The sequence below is a fragment of the Pteropus alecto genome, unplaced genomic scaffold, assembly GCF_000325575.1.
Source record: "Pteropus alecto unplaced genomic scaffold, ASM32557v1 scaffold87, whole genome shotgun sequence".
Classification (NCBI taxonomy): Eukaryota; Metazoa; Chordata; class Mammalia; order Chiroptera; family Pteropodidae; genus Pteropus; species Pteropus alecto.
Window position 1 is genome coordinate 11,538,804 of NW_006443225.1, and position 26,614 is coordinate 11,565,417.

General features: G+C 36.8%; 1 protein-coding gene across 1 annotated transcript in view; it reads left to right on the forward strand.

The window, feature by feature from the left end:
• The window catches only part of PREX2 (phosphatidylinositol-3,4,5-trisphosphate dependent Rac exchange factor 2), a 182,301-nt gene that overhangs the window by 43,576 nt on the left and 112,111 nt on the right, over window positions 1-26,614 (forward strand). The window contains exons 11-20 of the mRNA XM_015598604.1: window positions 1,382-1,526; window positions 5,419-5,519; window positions 9,770-9,873; window positions 10,561-10,610; window positions 13,200-13,275; window positions 17,607-17,679; window positions 19,895-20,037; window positions 20,192-20,284; window positions 21,989-22,137; window positions 26,122-26,207. Of these exons, the coding sequence (XP_015454090.1) occupies window positions 1,382-1,526; window positions 5,419-5,519; window positions 9,770-9,873; window positions 10,561-10,610; window positions 13,200-13,275; window positions 17,607-17,679; window positions 19,895-20,037; window positions 20,192-20,284; window positions 21,989-22,137; window positions 26,122-26,207 (1,020 nt within the window). The remainder of the gene's footprint in view (window positions 1-1,381; window positions 1,527-5,418; window positions 5,520-9,769; window positions 9,874-10,560; window positions 10,611-13,199; window positions 13,276-17,606; window positions 17,680-19,894; window positions 20,038-20,191; window positions 20,285-21,988; window positions 22,138-26,121; window positions 26,208-26,614) is intronic.

Below are 26,614 nucleotides of genomic sequence, written 5' to 3' on the forward strand. Positions count from 1 at the left end.
AAAAGAACTTTCTATAAATCTGTTTGTAGTAACAGGCTCTATTAATGGATTGTTCACTATTACTGACAAATGTTACTGTCTCCTACATTGTGAGATAACATTTTAGTAAGAAATTTTGTAGCTAGGAGACAAAAAAAATTCAAGTATTTCTTCTTCTGCAACAGTTCTTCGTGAGTGCTATTCATTGATTAGGCGTCAGTGTTCCCAGGATTTCAGCTTTGGCACTGTTCTCCAAACTAGATTTTGTACTTGAGTTTTCTATGCCCACCAGATGAATGTCTACTTTTGAACTGTCAAGTTCTCAGTCTTTATGTTTGGCCCTGTTCTTTCTCTTGAACATCATACTCATGTATTCCACTGACCCCTGGATTTAACCTGAAAGTCCAAAGTCAACCTGCTCAGTGCCGGGCTCCTCCTTACCTGAAACCCTTTGCCCACTGTGACTCCCAATCCCCATTCAGTTCTCATGTCAAAGGCCTAGAAAACATCCTGATCTCTTCTCTTGCCTTCACACCTATGATTAACCTGGCACTGCGTCCTCTCAATACCACCTCCTAGGTAGTTCTCAACTTCATTCTCTTTGCGCTGTGGCCCCCGCTACTGCCCACACAGGCTCGAGCTGGCCTGAACTTTGACAGCGCCCTCCTAATGGTCTCCTTCTTCTTAAACCCTCCCCCTTTCAGTTTGTCCTCCGAGCTTAGTCTCCAAAGCTACAAGACTTCCTTTCCTGCACTATCCTGCCTGCCCCTCCTCCTGGTTAAAACACTTAGACGCTTCCTCCCCCTCCCCCGACCCAGCTCCCCTACCCCCACATTTCTAAGGAACGAAGTCGTGGAAACTAAAGGTGAACAAGGGCCCTGCCCAACCTCTGGTCCTCTCTCCCGAAACCCAGGGCTGTGTGTCTCTGTGCTGCGGCACCTCACTTAGCTCTTGTGCATACTTTCTCTCTCTCTCTGGAATTCTGTTTATACTTGGGCCCTTCTGTGAGACTTTCTCAACACTTCTGAACACTCTGAAGGTGCCTCCATTGTGTCACAGTTTTTCCTCCAAGGCTGTCTACAGGGCCACCGCGTCCAGTTGTACTGACCTAGCCTTACAAAGGGGTCCCTAGGGTCTGAGGTATAGCTGCTCTTCCTCCACTGGCCAAACCACGTGCCTCTGAGGCAGTGTGCACAGAGGTGCCATATGGCCCTGGACATCTTGCTTTGACTGTCTTCCTGGTATCCCATGAGCTTCTTGAAAACCCAGGGCCCTACTGTGCAGAGCTGTGTATTCATAGCCCCCAGCCCATGGAAGACATGCAATAAATGTTTTTTTAATGAAGGCATGACTGAATGAGGAGACTCTTTCACTTACCTGTCCTTTGTTTCATTTTCGATAGGTTTAAAATTAGGAATGGAGCAAGATACCTGGGTAATGATCTCTGAACAGGGTGAGAAACTTTATAAAATGATGTGCAAACAAGGAAATCTGATCAAAGACAGAAAAAGAAAACTGACTACGTTCCCTAAATGCTTTCTTGGAAGGTAGGGTTGGTAGTCTGGGGGCATATATTCTTTCATATTTTCACTATCTCAAATGTTAACTTTCCATTAATTACTTGTTTTTCTTTAAAAAAATTCTCCCAAAGATTTTTGAATATGTATTTACTATCGATATTTCCAGGACCATAGTGGGGTGAAGAAATGTACAGAGAGCCAGGAGTCATGATCAAAAAACTTAAAGCATCCGTCCATTCCCTTACGACTTCCATAATTTCTGATTTATCATGTCCCAAGGGCAGAACAGAGGCTGGGGTCAGGCAGAGGCTGGCAGGCAGGCGAGTTTGCCTGTCGGGGACAGAGTCAGGCAAGGACATGAGTACAGGGTCAGAGAAGACCAGAGAACTGAAGACTCACTGTCTAAGCTACCAATTAATTCAGAATTTTGACACCTGGGCTCAGGATGAAGGGCTAGAGATGAAGAATGTGAAACGGTGGGTCATGTGAGGGGCCACACGCAGACTGACAGGTGGGGCTGGGTCGGGGAAAGTCGCTTGGGTGTTTAGCATAAATGGCCTGTGTCCTTGGGTTTCTGCAGACAGCTGCACGTGGGAGTCCCTGCTGGGTTGAGCAGGCAGGACCTAAGGGAAGGGTGGCTGCCTCAGGTACATAGGCCGGGCTGTGGGCTGCCTTCTTCCTGTGCATTACTTCTCCTAGAATACATACTTATCTTTGATAAGGATTCAGAAAGCAGGGACTATGGAGTTTAACATGGTCAAGTTCATACAGCTAGTAAATGTCGATGTCGACTCAATAAAAGTAGACTGGAGTAGTTAGTTCGTAGTTCAAAGCCCAGACCTCGTGGTCTCCATTCAGACTGGCTAGTTGAGAGATTTCAGAAAGTTAAATTTCCCGTTCCTGTCTAAAAATAAAGATAATTGCAGTGCTTACCTGTAGTAACTACCCGATTGTCTTCTTAATTACCTGTGCAGGCACACAAAATCACCACGGCCACACCAGCTCCCAGCCCTATTAGAAGAGCATGGGCCAGGAAGCCCATGTGCTTACAGGGCAGCGTGAAATCTCTTCTTCCGGTGGACGTGGTCCACACAGCAGGCCGCACAGCTGCCCGTGAGCTGGTATCGTTAGTGTCAGTGGTCCCCACGTGATGGTTTCTGTGCAAGAAAGAGCAGATGTGAGCCCATCTTGGCTTAAAAGCCACATGTGGCAAAGAAGACACTATTTGTTGTAACGCCCTCGTGGGTATAACTTCCAAGGTCCCCACAGGGACATGTCCACTTACAAGAGAGTCACCTCAAATTATGGCTTCTCCCCAGGTATTGTGAGTATGCGATATAGCCATCGGGGTCATTTTTACCAGAAGCAAGGCTGCCTACTAATGAGCCGACACCCTGCCTTCATCAGGTTTCTCGTTGAACAGCCAGAAAGTTAACCCTGGGTTAACTTCTTATTGAAGGACAGAGGGTTTTATTAACCTTTTACCCACAATGTCTCCTATGGCTGTAGGGCTAGTAAGTTGCAAGGACAGGCAAAGCATTCCCCAAAGCACCTGATACATAGGAGAGACTCAGTAAATACTGGCTGTGTTAATGGCGGCTTTTTCCATAACAGCCTCTCCCTCTTCCGTACAGCCCAAGTTCAAGGTGATTTCCGATGGCATCACGGTCCTTGTGCAGGGTGTCACCAGGATCTTTTCGTTAGTTGAGTAGGTCCCACAATAAAGCCACTCATTAACTTCCTTTCCTACCCTTTCTCCTGTCCTCACTATTCTCCTAATGTATAGCAGTACTGAAAACGTGTCCTTTTCTTCATTTGCGTTGGACACATTCAGGAATCTGCTGATGTCAGAATGTAGAACTGGGCTTTAGCTACGTACCGACCATTTCAACCCTCTTGTCAACTGCTGACATTAATAAGTATTCACAATGTGCCGTGCTCCGTGCTGGCTTCCTGACATTTATCGGCTCATTTAATCCTGTGACAGCACTATGAGGCTGATGTGCTTATTATTATTTCTGTGTTATCAAGGGAAAAACTGAGGTTTAGAGAGCTAAATTTCTTAATCCAATATAACACAGCTGTTAGAAACAGAAACGGGATTTGAATTCAGGTTATCTTTTTGCAAAGTACTCGATCTTAACAGCTACGCTGTATTTCACCTTACTTGTTTTATTTTTTTTTTCCTCATGCATGGCTCTTATTTAATAGAGGGATAAAAAGCACTTTAACAGTGTCTTCTGCCTTAAAATGTACTTTTTAGACCAGACACCCATATTTAGAATTCCATATTCCTTGGCTATTTGACTTTCGCCATATGTGTCGCTTTTGGTTTTGAAATAAATGGAAAAGTAATTTCCTGACACTTTCCATAACTTTGCTTCTCTGGCCTCTGTGGGAAAAAATAAAACCATTCTAAAATATATTCATTCGTTTATATAAAAAGTCAAATGCTAGATTTTTATAACAGACGGGTGATCAAATTTTCCTTGTGAAATGTCTCTGTATTTAGCCTTTTCTTAATGATTTCACGTGACCTTAAAATAATATATACCACTGGGCTGGGACGCTCCTAAAAGATACAAAACATCATCCTTCTTATCTATGATGCCTGGAGCTCCTCACCCCGCCCCTTCCTGAAAAGGAGAAAGATGTAAACTGTAATCCTCTTTGGCCTCTCACCTCTACAGCAGATGTGTGTGGTCGGCAGCTCTGATGGCTGATTTTGTGCTGGAATATTCCCTATGGATGACAGTTTAGATGCAACAATGAATTTACCAAGTAATTTTAAAATTTGAAAAAAAAAACCATTGTAAAATGTTTCTGTCTTTTCGTGAGTGTTAATTTTCTATTGCTGCAAAACGAATTGCTGCCTACCTAGTGGCCTGAAACAACACCCGCTGATGAGCTTGTTCTGGAGGAACGCTGGGTTCTGTGCTTGGAGGCTCTCCCAAGATCACAATGCAGGTGTGGGCTGAGCTGGCCTGGGCTCTTATCTTGAGACTCTGAGAAAGAATGCACTTCTAAGCACATTCAGGTTGTTCGTAGAATTGAGTCCTTTGTCCTTGTAAGAATGAGGACCTGCTCACTGTTGACTAAGGTCACGCTCTCAACTAGAAGATGCCTGCATTCCTTGCTGCGTGGTCCCTCTGTCTTCAAACGCAGCAGTGGCACACTGAATCTTTCTCATGCTTTAAGTTTTTCTCACTTCCTTTTGTGCCACCAGACTGGGAAAAGCCTCTGCTTCAAAGGACTCGACTCACTGGGTCAGGCCTGCTGGGATAATTTACATATTTTAAAGTGAACTGACTTAGGATTTTAATTACATATGCAAAATTCATTCATAGCATGACCTAGATTAGGATTTGATTTAAAAACCAAGCGATGGGATTCCTTATAGGGAGTGGGAAGCCATCTTTAGAATTCTGCCTACTATAGGGGGCATGCAGTTTGTTTTTATTTCCCTGTTGGAGTTTCACACCCACTGCTTCTCTGTGCCTGGAAAGCCACATTCCAGAGTCTTATCTCTTAAATTAAGTCCTTATTACTCTAGCTGGTTCTGTCCATTAGGTATCTTTAGGATCTGTTTTCTTTAGTCCCAATTTGCCTTTATGTAGATAATAACCTTTTAATTAAAGCTACTGTAAAATTTCTTTGTGATTGTTGGAGGTCTCAACAAGTTAGACAATTATTAAGTATAGTTTAGGTAAGTCTGAATGTATATGGACATGGGTTTTGTAGAAGAGAGTTCAATTTAAAAACTGGGCTTTGCATATGAAAAAATGTATGCCAAAATGCATCGTAAATGTTCCTTTATATTTTGAGATTTCTTTCCTATCTGCTTGATGAATGCATGGTACAGATAGACTTCCTGGGAGAAAATTAACTATTTAACTTCTTCATTGGATTTTTGTTTTAGTGAATTTGTATCCTGGTTGTTGGAAATTGGCGAGATTCATAGGCCTGAAGAAGGTGTTCATTTGGGACAAGCATTATTAGAAAATGGAATCATCCACCATGGTAATTATTGGATTACTTATTTAATCTATTTAGCCAGAAATTGCATATATTTTAATGAAATGATCTGTTTAGTTTATAATAATTCTTCACATTAGAAGATGCTTATGTTTTTTCAACAACGCTTTTGAGTGCCTAATATATGTAAAACCATGCTTCGGGGAATATGGGTTTATGGTGATATTTGCTACCTTTAAAATGAATGAATAGAACATGGGCAAGAATTAGAAATACAGTAAGCGTTGTGGGGCTGTGGAGGAAGAGATGGTGAGTTCTAACTGGAGCGTTTGGGACGCTTCATGAGGCCACTGGGATTAACATTGGGCGTTACAGAATGAATAGAACTCTGTCAGGGACAGAAGGACAGAAGGACATTCCATCCCGAGGAATACTATGTGGCACTCGGGCATGGGAGGGGGAAGTTCATGGTGGCCTCCTCAGGAACTAGCACAGAGTCTCTCATGTGGCAAGACAATATACTTCATGAGGAATATACTGGGAGGGGTGGAGTGAGAAAGGTAGGTAAATACCTGATCCCAGAAGACTTTAGCTCTCTAGGTGTGGTATGTTGGGTTTATTCGAGGAGATAAGGAGCTGATGGACACTCTTAAGCAGAAGAGCTTGACCAGACTTGACTTTAGAGCTAACAGATGCAGCAAGGTAGGGCCTGGCATGGGTAAGTGAATTCTGCAGAGAGCTCCCTGCATTGGGAGGCCCATTCCTTCCCCAGGAGTGCAAGGGTGAGGGTGTCACCGGGGCTGTGTCCATGGGCATGATGAGAGTGGCCCATGCAAGGGGTTCTGGAAAAGCCGAAACAGTGTATTTGATAACTATTTGGATTTGGGAGAGGAAGGATGAAGAGCAAGGTCAGATGATTCTGAGCTTTCTATCTGGATGACAGAAAAGAGTTTTCATTGAGGAGGAGGAGCAGGTTGGGGAGAAGATAAAGGATTTGCTGTGGATTGGGTGTGAGACATCCTTGCCAGCGCCCAGCAAAAGGTTGACAATATGCGTGTAAAGCTCAGAGCAGTGAGAGTGACAGACAGATGTGGGGACCATTTCAAGAGAGTTGTCACATTCCTCAGAGCATGATAAGAAATAACAAACAAAAAGCCAGAAAGCAATGACAATGAGGCAAGAATGTCTAATGCACAGAGTGGGAGAGGAGAAAAAGACAGGAAATGGTGAATAAAAATGAATTTCTGGTTCTGGAATTTTGATATTTGTTTTTTTCTAAATTAGAGTGTGGCGAAAACAAACTAGATCCTCCCAATTTTCCCCATCCCAGAGTGCCGCTGGTGTAACGGACCACTATCTGTCCAGATAGGAATCTCTTAGAATTCCTTTCTCTTCCTCTAAAAAGACAAAAATATACACCAACAGCATAAGATTAGTTTGCCTGGAAGGGATCTCAGAATGGAACAATTTCACTCCTAACCAGCTAATCTCCCCTCCCTCATAACCAACCATTTTCTCCACCAACACAATTTTGAAAAGGAAGTGGTAGATAAATTCTGGATTAAGACTTATTTTGAAGTTTCAGATGCAAGAACCCTTTGATTATTTAACTTAGGAAAATTTAAATCTTTTGAACAGTGACGTTTATAACCCAATTAACACTTTTTCTGAGAAATGTAGCACCAGGTACTCTCTATCAATATTGTTCTGTTCTTAGGAGTTTGATTTTCGTGGCCTGTGCTATTACTGTTCTCAGGGTTTGGTCAGATTTGGCACAAAGGATTTTTGTTGCTAGAATAATCTTTTTTTTTTCTTTTAAGTGTACAGAATTAACAGATTTTCCCAAACTGTGGGTAAGAGAACTATTATGCAATTTCACATTAATAACTTTATTAGAATGAAGAACTATGAGCCAAACATGCTAGTTTCATTAGTATGGGGTTCCAGCTGCATTTCAGTGAAAATAGGATTCCTAAAATAAAGTTGAATGGACCATCTGTTTTAAGGGAAAAAAGCAAAAAAAAAAAAAAAAAAGGTTGACTATTTTTGCTATTATTCACATTGAAAATACTGCTGAGAACTTCAGCAGAGGCAGAGCCTTGCTACACTAGGAATTCTTAAGTTGAAGCAGCATATGCGTTTTCTGTGATATGCTGATAATGTTCTACTTGTCTGGCACTACTATTTACATTATAAATGCCTACGTGAGAACGTAGAGACAGAGAGAGAGAGAGAGAGAGAGGTGTGATAAAGTTGGCTCCTTAAAAACTCAAGAGAGCTGGTAATTAATTTTTTTTTAAATTTGCAAGCTGGTTAAGCACATTATTAAAAGTTTTAGTGACATAAACATGTAAGTATATAAATTATAAATAAAGCTAATAAATTCTTAAAACTCATCACTTTCTAATTATTTTACTACATTTTATTATTAGCCATGTTCTTGGTGTTATTTATATCTATTATTTCTATATGATGAAAAAACTAAAAATATGTTCACCTCACTCCCGTGTTCAGTGCTTTTATTATAGTAGCTTGAAATTGGCCAGGATGAGAGTATTTATACCACAGAAATTTGGCAGATGCAACGAATTAGTTCCTTCTCTCCCACCACCTACGTAGCCAGTTGTTAAACATTTCGCAGTACATCCCTGGTAACATTACATAGTCGTTTAAAAATGGCATCATACAACCTTTCTCACAAGAAGAACTGAATTCTCATCAGTTAATAAACCCATTTTCCATGTTCGAGCCGTTGAGTGAGTAGATTCCAAGTAGAACTCTTTTCACTGTTTTTTTTTCCAAGGCAGCAGCTTAAGAGATGCAGATTTAACCAATGTTAGTTATCAAAGTCACAGGAGTTTGCCTTACGGCTAAGCACTCCATTTTGAATAGGTTATACTGCCACTTGTTTTATTATCTCAAGAGACATTTGGGCCCAATGTTTCCCTGAATTTTGGAATGTCAAGATGATAATGTATTTCGGTGTATCTTAAGGGATAAAAATGGGAATAGGTAGATTGCATAGGATAAATAAATAACTGGTCTTGAAAAATGCCATAGGATTTCAAAATATTTCTCTCGATTTTTTTTTTCACACGTGCTTTTTTTTTTTTTTTTGGCTTAATCTGGAAAAAGGATGCCAAAAGGCTGTGCTGTCTATCTTTTTGTTTTGTTTACTTTTTGGCAGCAATCCTGTCTCAATTTGATGGCTATAAGCCATGCACGTGGTTTGGATGGGTTGGGGTAAAATAGTTGAAACTTCACGTGTTTGTGTGTGTTTTACAAGTCTTTTGGCTTTTTTTCTGGATTCACCAAACATAATTCATGAGATTTTATTCTGACAGCTTTTTCTCCCTCTTCAAAATTTTTAGCAAAAAGTAAAGGTAAAAGTCTTCGATCTGATCATGAAAATGGAGCTCAATGCAGCAAATTATCCCTACTGCAGATATTGCATTCCCTGTAAAGAAAACCTGAGACTTAAATGTAAACTCTTTGAGCTTTTATTTGAGATTTTTCCTTTCTAGCACAGTCATTTTTTTTTATTTTTTATTTTTTAAATTAGACTGTCTTTAAAGTGACGTCTCCTGGAAAAAAGAAAAGTTAGGGGAAGTTTATAGGAGTCTTTATGAGTATGAAAATCTGATCCTAAGGATGCAAGTGAAGGATGATCACTCTTATTTTCTACTGAGGAAAGGAAAAAATTAAGTGACATGTAAGAAAGTATTTCTGAGTGTAAGAAAACTGTTAAATTTTGGAATCAGTTAGATATTGAAATTATGTAATCCACTCCGGAGATCTAAACACAGGATGAATGCTCAAGATTTGTTTATGTGTGGTCTTGGCCTAATTACAGTGAGATAAAACAGATAAATGTTAAAATTCATTTCCTGGGCTGAGACTTAAATCATAACTTACTAATTGGAATATCTGCTCTTCGAAGGATACTTTTTGCTTGACTTTTTGGCATTGTAAAGAAATAGAAAACACAAACTCATATTTATGTAAAAATAAATACCCAATACACCGTTACATGTAATATGCTAGCTGAATATTGCTAACCTCAGTTTAGTTCTTAAGTCATTATATGGAAATTGTAAATGAATTCTATTAAAAATTTCTTATTATGAATCTTACTGTCCAAATACTCGACTAGGATTTCTGTATTAGGAAAACAAAAGTTTTAGGTAAAACTACAAGTTTTAGTATTTGGGAATACGTATTTCATAAACATATTCTTTTTTGTCTGCCGTTTTTTAGATTGTCAGTATTTTAATGTATCGTTCCTATGTTCTTAGTTACTGATAAACATCAGTTCAAACCAGAACAGATGTTATATAGATTTCGCTATGACGATGGGACATTTTATCCAAGAAATGAAATGCAGGATGTCATTTCAAAGGTAATAGCTTTTCCTACAACCTTTTATCAATAGCAGAATTCATGTTGTCCTACTTTAGCAAGATACACGGTGTTGAGAGACTTAAAAATTCTTCCAGTGTAAGCAAGTCTTTCATTTTCTTTTTGCCGTTCCAAGAATTCTAATGTTAGATCACTTTTTTCTTTTCATTCTTTTATCTAGTTCTGAATGAAAGTAATGCAATTGTGTCACTCAGAAGGGTATATTCTTTGAAAATGTTTTCAAATGTAGGAACAAGTGGTCATGACATGTGAACAAACTTAAAAAATATAAATATATAAAATTAATGTAATGTGTTTATTTGTACACGACAAAATTATGACTGCCATAAATAAACCAGTAGTATGATGTATTACTGCATAGATTTGTTTTCTGTTTGCATTATATCTTGATATTTTATATTTCAAGAAAAGTAATTTAAAAATTTCTTTGTATATGTAAATGTCATATGTGTATGACAAATTCATAGCACAATTTAATCCTGTTTTTAATGATTTAAGTCATATCATCTTTATGTTGTAGTAACATTTGAATAACTTTTAAATTGGTTGAGATCAAGTAATGATTCCTGAATGTCAACAGTGAATATATTCATTTCAGAATTTTGTTGATGTGTCCTTTCCTTTGAGTGATCGTCCTTACTTTTGACATGTCTTTATTTTATAATAGGGTGTAAGATTATATTGCCGTCTTCATAGTCTGTTTACTCCAGTGATCAGGTGAGTTTGGTTTCTAAGTGCTGCAACTTAAATGGAAATATTTATATTGCATCTTAGGTAATATTATCCAGCGGGAACTTGTTGGTTTATTTTTTGTTCAAGATCTGAAATTTACTTTTTAAGGTTACTTTAAGATTTACTTTAAAATTTACTTTAAGATTAAGAAATAATTTATCTTAAAATATTCCTAAATTTTCTGAGGCTGTAATTATACAGTTTTTTTCCACTCTTTTTATTCTGATTTCTAAAATTATTTGCCATTAATTCACAGCAAATTATAGATTTGCTAATGAAATGATCCACATTCAGTTAATATTTAATAAATAATAGTCGACGAGGAAAGGATTTGGAGATATTGTTTACTACAAATATTTACCATTATGATTACTGATATATTAATTTTTAAATTAAATCATATAACAAAATCTTGGATGTGTATTTTATTTCACAATATATCCTTCTAATGGTCTTTTATGCAAAGAAAAGATTTTTGTACTTGAAAATTAAGAATCATTTTGGAGTCAATAAGTGTAATCATTTTTTTCTCTATCATGTTTTTCCTTCTGAAGAGATATGCCTTTTATTTTGAAGAGGAATCAGGCTTAATTTTCAGTTTATCTCTTTAGCAAGACAGCGGAAAACCGAGTTTTGCATTCTGATTACCAGTGGAGGAGATTACCAGGAGTGTTATTGTACTTTGTAATATACACTGAGGTACACTAACTGATAGAATGTAATGTAATGGTAAACTAATTTCAAATGGCCAGATATCATTAGAAGTTTATTGACTAAAATGTATTTTTCAGAACAACAAAAAAATGGATGTACTGTTTTCAAAATGAATAAACAGGCTTTTCAGCTGTGGCTATAGAATCCAAATGTTTGATGTACAGCTTTTCTATTTTTCAGTCTGATTTCCAATTCCAAGGAAATGCAGAGCTTAGGAAAAAAAATATTTCAGAAGTTGTTGTTTAAATATGTTGGAACGCCCACCAGAGAACGCACTACAGGTCCTGGAGGGGAAAACAGAATCTTACCCTTTACTCCTGAACGTGCCCTATCCACTTTCACAAGCAGGCTTCGCAAAGTAAAAAGAGGCAAAAAGAACCTATATTTGTTGGTTCTCTGGCACAGACACCCTGCCAATATTTTGGATAACTTAATAATAAAAGATGTTTCCTTAAATCAATAGCAAGTGGTATTTAACATATTCTTTCCTGCTAAACTACTAGAAAGCAAAAATGGTTAAATTTTTTCACATCACCTGTGTGTATGTAGAGTTTATATGTGAGAAAATGTGGTCTCCAAATATGTTAGCCAGATGGGATTTCTTATCAAGAAAGTTATATTCTGTAAGAGCTGATGAAAGGGAATTGTTCTTTGGCTAGAAATGACGATCGCTTATGAGTCGTCAAGGGAAAATTTATGGCGAAAAAAACCCATGAAACAGGTGGAATGTGTGATAATCATGCTTTTAATATGTGTGAACTCAGCTTATGAAAAGAAAAATTACTTGGGCGAGAATGCACAGACCCACATATGATAGAGAATAGATTCTCTTTTTCTTCCTAGTAATGTTTATGGGAATCAAGATGAAATGGATGATGAGGTGTCAGAAACAGGCAGATAGATTTAAAAAGATTTTAAAAATTTGCTGTCGATTATTGGCTAACCTAGTGCATTTGTTATTGAAATCTCAGAAATTTCCTTTCAGGGAGCTTTTTATGCAAGTGGATAAAATGATGTGAAAATTAATTGTAAATTACTGACAGAGGCTAGAGAACTGTGAATATAGCTAGTAATTATCACTTCAAGTTGTTTATAATGTGGATTTTGAAAAGACTGTCATTTTCTCATTCCCTTATGATCCAGGCCGGCAAACTAAATGAATGATAGATTTTTGCCTTTACAACCTCGTCCTGATCATGGGCACTTTGTTGGTATCTAACTAAACTTTGAATGATTTCTCCGATCTGAAAAGTCTATTGAAAGGAGAGTCTGATATGGGACCAGTTGATTACCTTTATTCCCTGGGGATGTGGTGTCATTGTGACAAAATGAATGACATGGTTCTCAGTGTATTTCCTTCGGGACAGGCGTACAGCCTTCCCCTACAGCCCAGCCAAGCCAATCATCCTGCAGGCCAAATCCAACCTTCCTGGAGAATTCAAAAGTGAAAATTAAAAGAATTGCTTTGTTCTCCACATTTTGAGGAGATTTTTTGTGGAATCCTATCTGTATTTAAAGGGAAAAAATAAAAATATCTATATATTTTTTTTTTATTAATGAAAACCATATTTCTTGCTAAGTTATTACCAAGTAATATGGCAGTAATGACCTTCTGGATATAAGAACATGTGAAAGAAGAAACGTCTGTTTTGGTATCATTGTGGGCCTTTCTGCTGTGAGCTGATGGAGTTTTCAGGTGTTTTACAGACCTTGTAACCGTCTCTTATTTACACATAATGTGGACAGTCGATTCAGATTATATTGAATAGACTTCCTGTTTCACACTAAGACTAAATGAAATGTTTCCCTGTGCTCACTTATCTCCTTCCTTAACATTTATGTTTTCTTTTTTCTTTATAGAGATAAAGATTACCATTTAAGGACCTACAAATCTGTAGTCATGGCCAACAAACTGATAGACTGGCTAATTGCACAGGTAAATAGACAAATAGAAGTTGCTGAGTTGCATTCTTTGTGGTTTTAACTTAAAGCATGTGATTTAGGTCTTCTTCTTATTATTATTATTAATTTCTGCTTGCAGATGAGGTACAGTGAAATAACCTGACCAATTCCTACAGACTAAGAAGCAAAGTTAGGCTTTGAACCTAGAAAATCTATCTGACTTTGGAGTCTTCAGGCTTGATTTTTATACTATGTTGTCTTTCAGGAAGAGATTATTTCTATTTTAAAAGTATCAACTGAGATACTTAGATCAAAAAATGAAGCGTAATTTGAATATCACTGAAGAGTAGCAGTGGGCATATACTAAATTTTTTGCATGTTTTATTCACTAATTTGTTTTAAAGTATCTATTTATTAATCCTAGCAAATTATTCTAATCTTTCTGTGCCTTTTTCTGTTAGATAATAATTGTGCTTTGGTAATATGAACGGTAATAACCATTTGTATACATTTTAAATAGGAAGATACATTAATAAATATATAAATTAAAAATAAATAAATAAATAGGAAGGTACAAAATTTGTTGTCATTATTATTCTGCTTCTTCGAATGTGGGAGCTGATAGATGTATCGAGAAAATGGTATTTGCTAATCTAGGCACCGAGCCAATACAAATATAAATTTATTTAAATGTTTTACTGTACTAGTCAACTAATAGATGATCAAATGTTTTCCTCTGATTAAAGAAAAGGCTAAGAAAACTAATATCCACTTTGACAGAACTTACTATTTTGAGGGTGGGGATATTGCTAGGTTGAAATATTGTCATTTCGTTTGGGTATTTGAGTCAATTTCATAAACAGTTTTACTTTTTCATTGTTAATGAAAGTGGCCTACTTCCTGTTACAAGTACCTGATAACATTTGATACTTAATCATAAAAATATTTATTTTTTTTCAAATTATGTTTGATTCACATATGGCTCATCTGTACACATATATTTTGAGATTTTTATTATTTAATATTTCTAAACTATCCAAGACCACCTGTTTTTGTATTTTATAGCACTTAAATTTATTCTATTTAAAAGTTAAGATTTTAGATTAAATCTGCAGTTACTTCTAGATAAAACCCTAATCACACTCCCAGTGGGTTTACTGGTATCAAAACCTGTTGTAGTACGGTGGTCAAAGTGTGTCACTGGAACTGATTCTGTGCTTGGTATCAGAGTTGAAATTTCACATAGGAACGCTAATGTTATAGAATTCAAATGAACTTGGACTATATGTTGGTTATGTGAGAAAACTGAAGAAAAATTTTTTGAAGTAAAAGCTGGTGCTGAATATATATTTAAAGTTCTGATTCAGGAAGTCAGTTATCAACTGTTTTTTTTTTTCCTTTTTGCATTTTTCTTTCCAACCTTGACCATTAGAAGAAAAGAATAAATTGTTCAGAAAACTGAACTAAGTTACTGATGTTTTTTTCTTCAGGTTTTCTTAGTGGTCTGTTATGACAATATCTATAAAAATTGTACATAGTATAAATTGCAATGGACTGAGACTCGAGGAACCTGGTGTCTGATGACAGCTCTGTCAATAAGGAGTTCCGCAAACTTGGACGAGGCGCTTAATCTTTTTAGATGTTATTTTCACGACCATTTACTTCTTACTCTAATAGCTGTACATGTCATCTCTTCTCTGTCACTTAAGCTTTATGATTCTGATACTGTAAAATTTACACAAATGTAAGTATCAGACATAATTAACTCTTATTGCTTAGCTTCAGATTAGGAAAACATGGGCTGACTTGGACACAAACATAGTAATAGAATGATAAGAGAATGATAAATTAAAGTTCTTAATCTGACAAGTAAGGGTCTGTTTCCTCCATGACTCTCGAGTGATAATATAGCTTAATTGCCAGTAATGACCAGGAAACTGAATTGATTTGGACAGCTTTAGAGGACAGAATAAAGAACTGCCTCCCATAAGACAGTCTTTCTATGGTTTGGGGTATATTCTGGATCTGACAGTTTCTCTGTTATTCAGCAGTGTCTTATGTGATATCGTCGTGGAAAGCGTGATGACTTGACTTCTGAACACATTTTTCACTCGCCGTTGTCCCGCTTCTAGTACAATGGGGTATAACTAACTTATTCCATGAAGTCGACTCCTTATGTAGCAGGTGCATTAATGTATTTTTAGAACATCATTTAAATCACATAAGTTGTGATTTGTTTATGCCACATTCATAGTTAAGTAATGCCTTCTTTCCTCACAACCAAAGCCATTTCTGTTGTGCTCTCTTTTAATTCTCACCAGTTCTATGTGGCGCAAGTAGGGTTTTTAAAAGGCACGTGGATAGCACACACTTTAGGCTGTATTTTTTATACCGTATGTTCAATAAAATAATAGTCTGACCAGCATATCAATTGGATAATCAATTAAATGTTCATGATTATTAAACAAACTCTCATTGTAAGTTTAGCTTTTAAGCAAGTGCTTTGATGGTTAAAATAAAGCAAACCAAGAAAACAGGAAGTTAGGCATGGTTCCTGCCTACAAGGGACTGTTAGTCAATCGGGCTAATTTTTCCATATTATCTAAGGTTTTGCTCCACCATCCTCTCCCCTAAGAAGCTTTGCTCCATCCTCCAGTCTGGGCTTCGAGTCTTCTGTGGTCCCATTTCCCTGGGTATATATGTCTTAGCAAAAACCGTATTATATTGTCACTGTCCTAGCATGCATGTTTCTTAGAGCATGGACTTTTTAAACCTTTTTCTAGCTCCTAGTATAATGTCTGATTGGGAATACTGACTGAATTGAATAATGGTACTTATTATATACCACATTTTAAGTGACCAAATCCTTCATTAGATTCGAATTACTCGAGGGCAGGAAAGTGTTTTGTGTTTGCATGTTTTACTATATTATCTCTAGCGCTTTGGCATGTTATGTGGCAAAATAACATATAAATATCTTTTGAATGAATGTATAAAAGTTACTTAACAGTTAGATTTTGAAAAGGGCAGAGATGCATTGTCCAAAGATACAGATTAGAAGTGCTTTCCTCGTTGACAGGAAGATTAGCGAGGGTTGGAATTGTGACGGGCACAAGGCAGAGCTCGTCCTGATCCTTGATAGACAGATAAGGAGAATTTAAATGGGTGGAGGGCAAGGAGAAGGGCATTGTGGGTATGGACGATTACATGAGTGAAAGCAAGGATGAAGATAAGCGCAGACTTCAGGCAACAACAGGAGAACAACTTGACTGGAGCAGAAGTTGTGGATATTTATAAAGTGAAGCTGAAGAGGTGGAGTGAATGAAGCCAACAAGGGTCGGGCCTTGAAAGCCCAACGGAAAATTTTGATATGTTATGATTATAAAAACAACAACAACAAAAGTTTTAAAAAGTTTTGGAACGTGAAATTCCTGTATAAGAAAGTTTAATTCTATAATAGCATATGTTGGATAAAGTACAAAAAATTATTATAATTTAGAAGCGAGATGAAGAAACACTAGATAAGGGTGTTGACATGAAATATAACCGAAGGCAGAGAGAGGTGAGGACAGATTTGGTAGGATACCTAAGTACTCAGAGATAGAACTGGGAACAAATAGATAATATGTGAGAAAGCGCTTCTTCAACTATAAAACATGCAATCGTCAGGTCACATACATACATACACACACGCACATGTACACATACATATATATATGAATCCATACTTATATGAATAAAATGAGCGTTTTCTAGGTTAAAATCATAACAGAGGTGGCATTGGGCTTCCTTTTTAGATTCAGTTCTATGATCTGATTATTTTTTTGGCAGGATAGCGAAAGAGAAGCAAGCATCTGCTGGCTCAGTTGAACAATTTACTGTTGGTATCTTATCAGTCGCTTTAGATTAGTAAGTTTCTTTAGGCCTCTTACAGAGCAAGACCATTTGGAGGAAGAAAAGTGATAGCAGAGATCATGCATAATGATATTTACGTGGCTTTATTTACTGTGTTTTCTTATGTGGGGTATTTCCTTGACCCATTATTGCAGTATAAGATTGAAGGAATAAGAGAAAAGGATCGTTTATGGTAGCAATAAATTTTAGTTACTTAGGTATTTTCATGTTTAATAAAGTAAGGATTTTCTCAAGAGACATTAAATCTTTGTTTTTTGTTTAATGTCAAAAGAAAATATTTTCATTATCAAGTAAATGTTTTAGAAGAATTAGATAAGCTGTGGGTTTATGAAAGCAATGTATGCCATGATATATGAATGGCTTTGTCAGTTAGTGCTGGAATGTCAAATGTGTTAAAGGCGCATGCCTCCGGCTGCCTAGTAACTTGTGTGGTGCTCTTTCGGTTAACAGGGGGATTGCCGCACCAGAGAAGAGGCAATGATATTTGGCGTCGGACTCTGTGACAATGGATTTATGCATCATGGTAGGACTCTTATTCTGGAAGCTTACAGATGTACTTCACTGCTTTGTTTTTGTTAGGGCACAAGATGTAGGGCACCGTGTTTCAGTGGAGCCATATAGAGACAAACCAGCAAGACTGTCCAGGTCTTGCCATGTGTCCACGTTGGGTCACCACGTCTGCATTCAGTTTCATGGCTTGTGCCATCCTACGTCTAATTGCTATTATCTACCAGTTGCTGTGACTTCCTCCTATTTTTCAAGACTGTTACTGATTCCCAAAGAGCAAGGGATTGTGCTGAGAAGTTTTTTAAAAAAATAGGTTATGTACCTCTTTGAAACCATTTCATATCAGACTCATAGTTTTTTTTTAATGCAATTATATATTAAAGTGATTAAATAAGAGCATATACAGTTAAATATTTATTTTTATTTTTATAAAAATACTTTCAAAATTACCTTAGAAAACAACATTATAGATCTCTAAAAAAAATCTGTGTCTTTTTGGCTGCTTATTGAAGATTTATTTATTTTTTCTTGTTTGATGACTTCGTTTCCTGTATCAGTCGTGATAGAGAAATATCAGTCCTTGAACAGCAAACTATCGAATGGAAGAAATGATACCATTATAGGGAATTAAAACATCAAGCTGAAAATAAGCAGTAATAGATAAGTAGTAATTTGATTCCAATATTTATTCTAAAATACTGAGTTTCGACAAAAGTTTTCCTTGCAAAAGTCTCTGTCAGTAAATCACAACTCATGCCAGCCTCGTCGTCCTTTCTCACTCCTGATAGACAGGCTGTTTTGTGGAGGAAAACAGCAAACATCATGGGGGTTTTTGGGAAACTGCTTAGGTCACGCAGATAAGACCTAACTCCATCTCAAATATATTCTCGTTTCTATTGTCAGCGATGACTTGTGTTAATAAGTCATTTTTGATTGCTTACTGTGTGTCAAGTTATTCACATTTATTACCTCATTTTGATTTTGTACAACATTATGAAGAAGGTTTTATGACCCTCATTTCACAGAGGAGGAAACTGAAGTTCGAAGAGTTTAAGTAACTTTCCCCCCAGACCTGGAATTTAAATGCAGGTCTCTCCCATCATAAAGCTTTAATTTTGTACTGTGCCGTGAGAACACTGCCTTCCATCGAGCTCTCTGGCTCAGTGAATCGACCTGTCCCAACAAACATTCTTCAAGGAATTAAGGGAAGATAAATCAAAATAGAGAAGATTTCTCTTTGAACATATTTCGACTGCTGTCAGGATCCCACGGAACACAAATTATTTCTATCAGTATTAAGCCTTATTTTAAAAAAGGCTTATAAAACATAAACCTTGTATCATTAGGACATGTCGGGAATCTTAGGGATTTGGGGGGAAATATTAATGTTCAGATGAAGGGGAAAAAACTGACCTTTGCAGAAGTAAGGTTTTTTGAGAATAATGCCTTTAAACAGAAAAGAACTCGGAATTACTGGGAACTAAAATCACATTTCGCCCAGAAGACATATTTCTGGTTTCAAGTGTTAGAACAAAGCGACCACAATGGGAATTGCTCACACACATGCAGACAGCAGTTAACCCCTTTGAATTTTCCCATGATTGTGCAGGATATTAAAAACATACTTAAAATGTTTACTACATATATAAAGCCCTGTGGGTTTCTATGTTTTAGATTGTATACATTTTTCGATTCAATGTGATCTTTTATTTAAATTTAGGTCTTAATTTGGAAAATGAAGGACTTGGTTAAATATAAAAAAGTTAACAATGAAAAATGACATTAAAAATTTTAAATCCCTTAGGTCAGAAGTCCCCAACCCCTGGGGCCACAGACTGGTACCAGTCTGTGGTTGGTTAGGAACCGGGCTGCACAGTAGGAGGTGAGCAGTGGGCAAGTGAACGAAGCTTTATCTGTATTTGCAGCCACTCCCCAGCGCTAGCATCACTGCCTCAGCTCCCCCTCAGGTCATCAGGCAGTAGATTCTCATAGGAGCACCGGTTCCCCGGTGCCAAAAAGGTTGGGGTAACAGTAATTCAAAGGAAACATTGGCTTGATAGCATAGACAAAAATAAGAAAATGTCATAGGGATATTTGTAAATGTAACTTGTTCTAAGAGCATAAAATTGAGGTCATGATACAGTTATTATTTTACTGAATGTCTATTAGTATGAACAAAGACTTTGATTTTTGTAATAAATGAAATAATTTGCATTTCTCTGTTTCCATAGTCCTGGAAAAAAGTGAATTCAAAGATGAACCCCTACTTTTTCGTTTTTTTGCGGATGAAGAAATGGAGGGATCCAATATGAAACATCGACTTATGAAACATGATTTAAAAGTTGTGGAAAATGTTATAGCTAAATCATTATTGGTAAGTTTATTAATATGTTTTATGTCTTTTCCTTGACTAGATATTAACAGGAGATTACATAGATATGTTTGATAGTAATGCATATTATTTCATTCTGTTTGATTTGCAACCTTTCTACTTGCTTTATTAATAATGTTAATATTTTGCATTTCAGATTAAATCCAATGAAGGCAGCTATGGTTTTGGGTTAGAAGACAAAAATAAAGTTCCAATAATTAAGTTGGTAGAAAAGGGGTCTAATGCTGAGGTAATGTAAATGAGCATTTTTATTTAAATTTGTTGCCCGTGCCATATAAATATAAAAGTTCTAAACAAATTGAAATCAGCCTTTAAGTAGCTTTCCTGAAAATAATTTTCTGAATAATCTTATTCTGAGGTTTTACAAATATTCTTGGGACTTGTGACAGAGGAGCCCATGTCTGTGCACTCAGGTGTGGGAGGGGGAGGGGAGGGGTTGGAGATATTTACAGCAGTGAACTTCTTGACCTCCTGGGAGGCCGGATGGTTCATTTTGTGCCCCTGGGAACTTCCCGGTTCTAACCTGAAACCCTGTGGAGACTGCATAGGGTGGGATTGTATTATGTATGTCAGAGCATTCTTCCCTTAATTCAAGGGCCGTGTCTTATTTTGCTATCACTTTTGACTGTCGCATAAATACAGATTCCATCAGAAGCACATGCTTTGACTTATTTTCCCGTTGGGTTAATGCTAATTCATATTCTCTCACCTCACCAGCTTTTTAAACAAAGACATTTCCTGATCATTCATTCATTCAGAAATATTTATTTAGTACCTACTTTATGCTAGTCAGTGTTCTAGACTCTGGGAATATAGCAATGAACAAAACAGACAAAATTTCTTGCTCCAATGGAACCTACTTTCCAGGGTTACGTCCTAAGTTTATCAGATTTCAAGTATTCTCACCTTGCTGCCTGGTTTATAAGATGCTTATTTTTCCAGCAAACTTCTCAATAGTTGAATCTTTAACAAAGAATGGGAGAATCAATGAGGCATGGCTTTTAACTTTAAATCTATTTACAGTTAGTAGTAAACTGTCACCCATCCTCCCATCTGCTAATGCCCAAGGTTTCCGCCTTTTATCAAACACAAACTCATGTCAGACAAAGCTTTATGTATAGTACATTAATGTTGAGCAAAATGACTCTGGCCAACTCATACTCTATTAGTGGGCCCAGCCAACAAATGACTATTTTTAATAGTATTCTGTGAGAAGGAAATGTTTCTCCCGGACATTTTCAGAAGACATTCTTAGAGTATAGCTTTATTTGACTATGCCATTGATAAAGTGCTTTCTCCTAGATCTTCATCATTTATCTGGTAACCAAAACAGCATACAGTTTATAGGCAATAGGCTTGGTTAAGAGAGAGGCCTGGTTGGCATGGAGAGGTAATTTCTTCTTTGTCAACTTTTCAGCATCTTGCAGTCTATGTTTGTTGGAACTCTCTTCTTTGGATTCCGAGTCATTCCTCTCTCCTGCCCAGGAGTCACTTGTGCTTTGTTAGGCTAGCCTTGCATTTGTGATTGTCATTGATGTCTACACTGAAATTGAAACTCTGAGTTAATTGCATATAGATGGAAAACACTGTCAAAAAGATTAACCTGGGGTTTGACTATAATTAAAAGAATGAAATAAGAAAAGGAACTATAAAATACCACAGAAGAGTCACAGGAAGAGTACAATAGTTAGTCATGGGGGAAGGAGAAGTTCAATGAAGGTAGGTGATCAAGTTTAAAACTGGGTCAAAAAGAACAACTGTATTTTCTCGCCCATGATTCCGTTTTGTGAACTTGTATAAAAACAGTGCAAATGTGTTAAAATGTCAAACCCTATAAGTTCTAGACTTTTTCAGATTCTAATTCTGTGAAAAATAGTTTCTTATTAAAATTTAATTTGACTTAAAAAATTTTTTTTTGTTATATCTCTTTTAGATGGCTGGCATGGAAGTTGGGAAAAAGATTTTTGCTATTAATGGTGACCTAGTTTTTATGAGACCTTTCAGTGAAGTGGATTGCTTCCTGAAATCATGCTTAAACAGCAGAAAACCTCTAAGAGTTCTTGTGAGCACAAAGCCAAGAGAGTAAGTTGTGTGATTTATGTGGGATTTAAGAAAAATTATCCATAGGTGAATAAAATAGAAAAGTTAACTAAGCAAATGTCTAGAATTAATCATTTTATTGCTTGGAACATTGCTTTTCAACATCACTAATACTGGTCATTAGATGATGGGAAAACTGCATTACTTATAATGATAAAATGCTTGCTACTCAAGTCAGCTAGTTTCAGCAGAAATAATGATTTCCTCTTGCTGCCCAAATTTTCTGGGTTTGGGTTGGGCTAAGTTTGACTATAAATGGAGAAAATTAATAGAATAGTCAATAACAAAGAACTGCATTCCTTCATCTTCGGTTTTAAGAATTTCAGGGGGTATCAGTTCATTAGACACCGTTTAGACACTGTTTATAACTAAACACTCATGGGAGGTGAGATCCAGCTGGGTGAAGACACTTCCGTGCTTGCGTGTCTTTCATAATAAGTCCATTCATTTTAAAAAATACATCTATCTGTCTATCTACCTATGATTAGAAAAACTTACATTTATTATAGGAAATTTAGAGTATAGATTTTTCTAAAGGAAGACATTTTCCTTATAACCATATCATCCATAAGTAACCATTGTTATTCTATTGAAATCCAGTGTAGTTGAGTTTTCTAAGTACTGACACACCTATACACCATCATATATTTATAAAATGGGATTATGCTCTATGATGTTTTATTGAGAAATATTATCAAGATATTAGGGATATACTTGGCAGATACTGGCTTTTCTTCTGGAGATCATCGATGATCATGTTGCCTTATTAGGTTTCCATTTGTTTAAGCAATTAATTAATTGAGATAATTCATATAGAGTGTTTAGTATTAATGTACTATGATTATATCAAAATTACTGTTTAAAATTTAATTATATTACTTATCAATGGCAATAAGCAACTTTATTAATTTTTAGACAAATGCAGATTATCGCTTGAAAAACAAAAAATTTAACTACTTGTGAAAATAGTCTAAGCATATATAATATGGTATTCTTCCCTGCCTTAATATATACCAGCAATAGCTGGGTATACTTTTTATCTTCAGAGTTGAAGTGCTGTATAATTGATTTGATTCTGCAGTGTAAAGTTATCAAGGTAAACACTTTAGCTTCTACCGGCAGCTTACCAAAGAGTCTGAAAGAGAGTGCGACTCATTAAAGTTACTGATTTAGGAAGACTTTGGCCTAGAGAGCAGCAAAGCAGCTTTGGGGACTTTAAAAGGAAAAAGAAAGGAGCAAGGAAGTAGTACTCCAAAGCAGTCATTAGTAAACATGAAGGCTCTCCCCATGGCCCCTTGCCCCCAAGCTAACCCTATAGATACTGGACCACTGATGACAAACATTTCAACAGTTAGAGGACTTCGAAGTCATCAGCTTCAAGACTAAATACACAGGGGCAGATCCTCAGTCCTAGAATCAGTTGCTGGAAGAGCAGGTTTAGAACCTGGATCTTCTGACTCTTCTCTCAGATGTCATTGCACAGTGTCTGGAACCTGACATTTCCTGGCCAGGTTCAGGCCTCTCTTCCACCACTTGCTTTCTTACTGTGTTCCTTCGACATCCTCATCCATGAGAAACGGGGACGAGAAGAGTGAAATGGGGATGACACAGAGCTGCTGAGAACATCGGATAAATCTATGTTCGTAAACAAGTTGGTGACATGTGCAACCCATAGTATGTGCTCCAGTGATGTCATTTATGCTGCTTTACTGTTCTCTCGTTTCTTTTTTTTAATTTTCATTGCTTCTTAATTATATCAAGAGCATATTTTACATTGTATTTAAACCAGTTCTGGGGATGGAGCATTCATTTTTTCCCCTTTTTATTTTTAATTCATTTGAAATGTATAACCTCTCCTCATTCTAATGTACGATCCCCATAAATCACTCTCTCATATTTTCTTATAATACTTATAATTTATGCAGTATCCTGCTGGGGGGGAAAAAGCAAAAATATGAGAGGTAAACACTTTTTCTTTTGAATCTAGCTGTATTTTACATTTGATAACATCAAGGAATTTTTCAAAAGGCTTCGTAACAGATAATTTAGTGTGCTTCCTTTCTACAGGAAGTAGAACATTCCTCCTGAATAAATTTAATTCTTCTTTTAATGGGCAATATGGTGTTCCCATGAGGAAAAGATGTTTACCAAAGGTCATTTTATGAAGAGAGTCCCAAAATGAGGACCAAATACATCTCATGGTGTTTCGTACAGATTTTCGTTAAAAAAATTATAATCTTCTTGAAGACTAAAGTAGGGTCAACCTTCTTCAGCAATATTAGAAAGATAGAAGACCAGCTTAAAAAGGGTTGAGAGGCCACTATGAATTCTTCACAAACCTAAATAACTACTTCACAGTGGCCCGAAAGCTCTAGGGTATTTCGGCAAAGGTGAAATTCCATTCATAATATGTAGAAGCATGAGCTACCTCTATTTTTTGTTTCGTGCTCAGAAAATATATTCCCTTTTCTTCTCCTAGTTATCTTCCATTTTCAAGTGTATCTTTGGCAGACACTAGTAACAAGGTGCTATTCGGAGAAAGCAGATGTAGCTTTATACACTCAAAATGATTTAATTAAGGATGAAGGATAAAGGGTGACCTCCATCCCACCAACATGCAGATCGCTTGATTGTGTATAACCTAATGTGTAATAATATTTTCAAAGCTCCCTCGATCAGATAATGTGCATTTCTATCACCAAATGCCTGAATGCCTGCCTAGGTTATATTTTAAATTGTGGCGGCAGCCTCTGTCTTCAGGCCTAAATGCAGTACATGGCTTTCTCAAGTATTCCAGGGACAGTGTCGTTCAAACTGCTCCAACGGCTATCTCATAAACTGCAAATAAGAGCTACTGTACCCAGCTTCAGACTCTGTCTAAAGTTGCCCTTGAAGTGGTGTCACATTTATTTCATGATTAATTCATCAGCTTTTGCAAAACACTTTTGTTTCTTGGGCATCAAGGACTATCTATCAAAATTTATTGCATTGTATTCATTTGTCTTTGCTCTCTACTGCAGTTTATTTTACTCACTTTTATTGTTGTGATCTTTCATTTTATCTTGTGTTCTCTGCCTTTCACTGTTGCTATCTGATTTCTGGCTTCCTTCTCTGGAGTAACTCATTTATTAGTGTCAAATTGGACATCCCTCACTGGTTTGCCATGACAGCTTACTCAGGTTCTCCATCCCTTCATCTTCGTTCCCATGCGGATTCACTGAAAATATTTTTTTAACTTATTACGATTTACCTTTTGATGTATTATTCTTTTTAAAATTCCACTGAATAAATACGAAAGTTAATCACATTCTTAAATTATTTTGATGTCGTGTTTGACACATCTGTTTTTTTTTTTATAACTAGCTCTTTGTTGTTGTTCTTTGATGAAGTTCCCAGCAGGCAGAAATGTATTAACTCTGTGTTGCTTTTATATTAATTTTAACAAAGAAATTTCATAGTGCATTGATGTCTCCTTTGTAACATTAAACTAAGGAGGGAAGCTTCCATTTTCTTGAGTACCTACATATTCCAGAGCACAACGCAGGGCATTTTACCACAAGTATCTCTTCTAATCTCCACTGACACCCTGCAAAGTAAGTTTTAGCATCATCATCTTTCTGGAAACCCAGGCTCAGAGAAGTTAAGAAGTTCATCCAAGTTATCCAGCTATCAAGTGACTAAATGAGTTTTCAAAGCCAGGTCTGTCTGGGCCCAGAGCCAGTTCCTTATTCAGGTCATACTTTGCAGTGAAGTGTTCAAGTAAGGGTGCCTTGCGTGCCTGCCACATGGTTTGTGAGGGCGCCCAGCACTATGTCTCCTTCGAGGGTTTCAAGTTCGGTGTCTTTCGCATGCTACACCCTCCATACGAATTTACTGAAAGAATGAATAAAGGTGTGAGCAACCTATTGTTTTAACCAACTGCGGCTTTTAAAACGTCCTCTTCCATTATTTTCCGATTGATTTTAGGACCGTGAAAATCCCCGACTCCGCCGAGGGACTTGGGTTCCAGATCCGAGGGTACGGCCCGTCCGTCGTGCACGCGGTAGGCAGAGGTGAGGAGCGCGTCCTGTGTGGCAAACGGCTTCCCAGCGCGCTTCGATATTCTTTGTTGAACAAGAATATGTTTAAAATGTGCATAATCGAATTATGAATTTTCACAGTCATATCTTTGCTGTATTAGGTCATTGGTAGTACATTCTCAAGACAAAATTTTTTAAAACTCTTAAAAATTATAAGGCGTATTGAGCATTGTTAAAAATTTATAAGTGAAATATTAGGTCATTGGTAGTACATTTTCAAGACAACAATTTTTTAAAACTCTTAAAAATTATAAGGCATATCGAGCATTGTTAAAAATTTATAAGTGAATGATGCTTCCCCAAATTACTTTTCTGTGTGCTTCAATTTAACCAAAGGATATAATGATTTTCAAGGTCATCTCTCTGTATTTTTCTCTGGT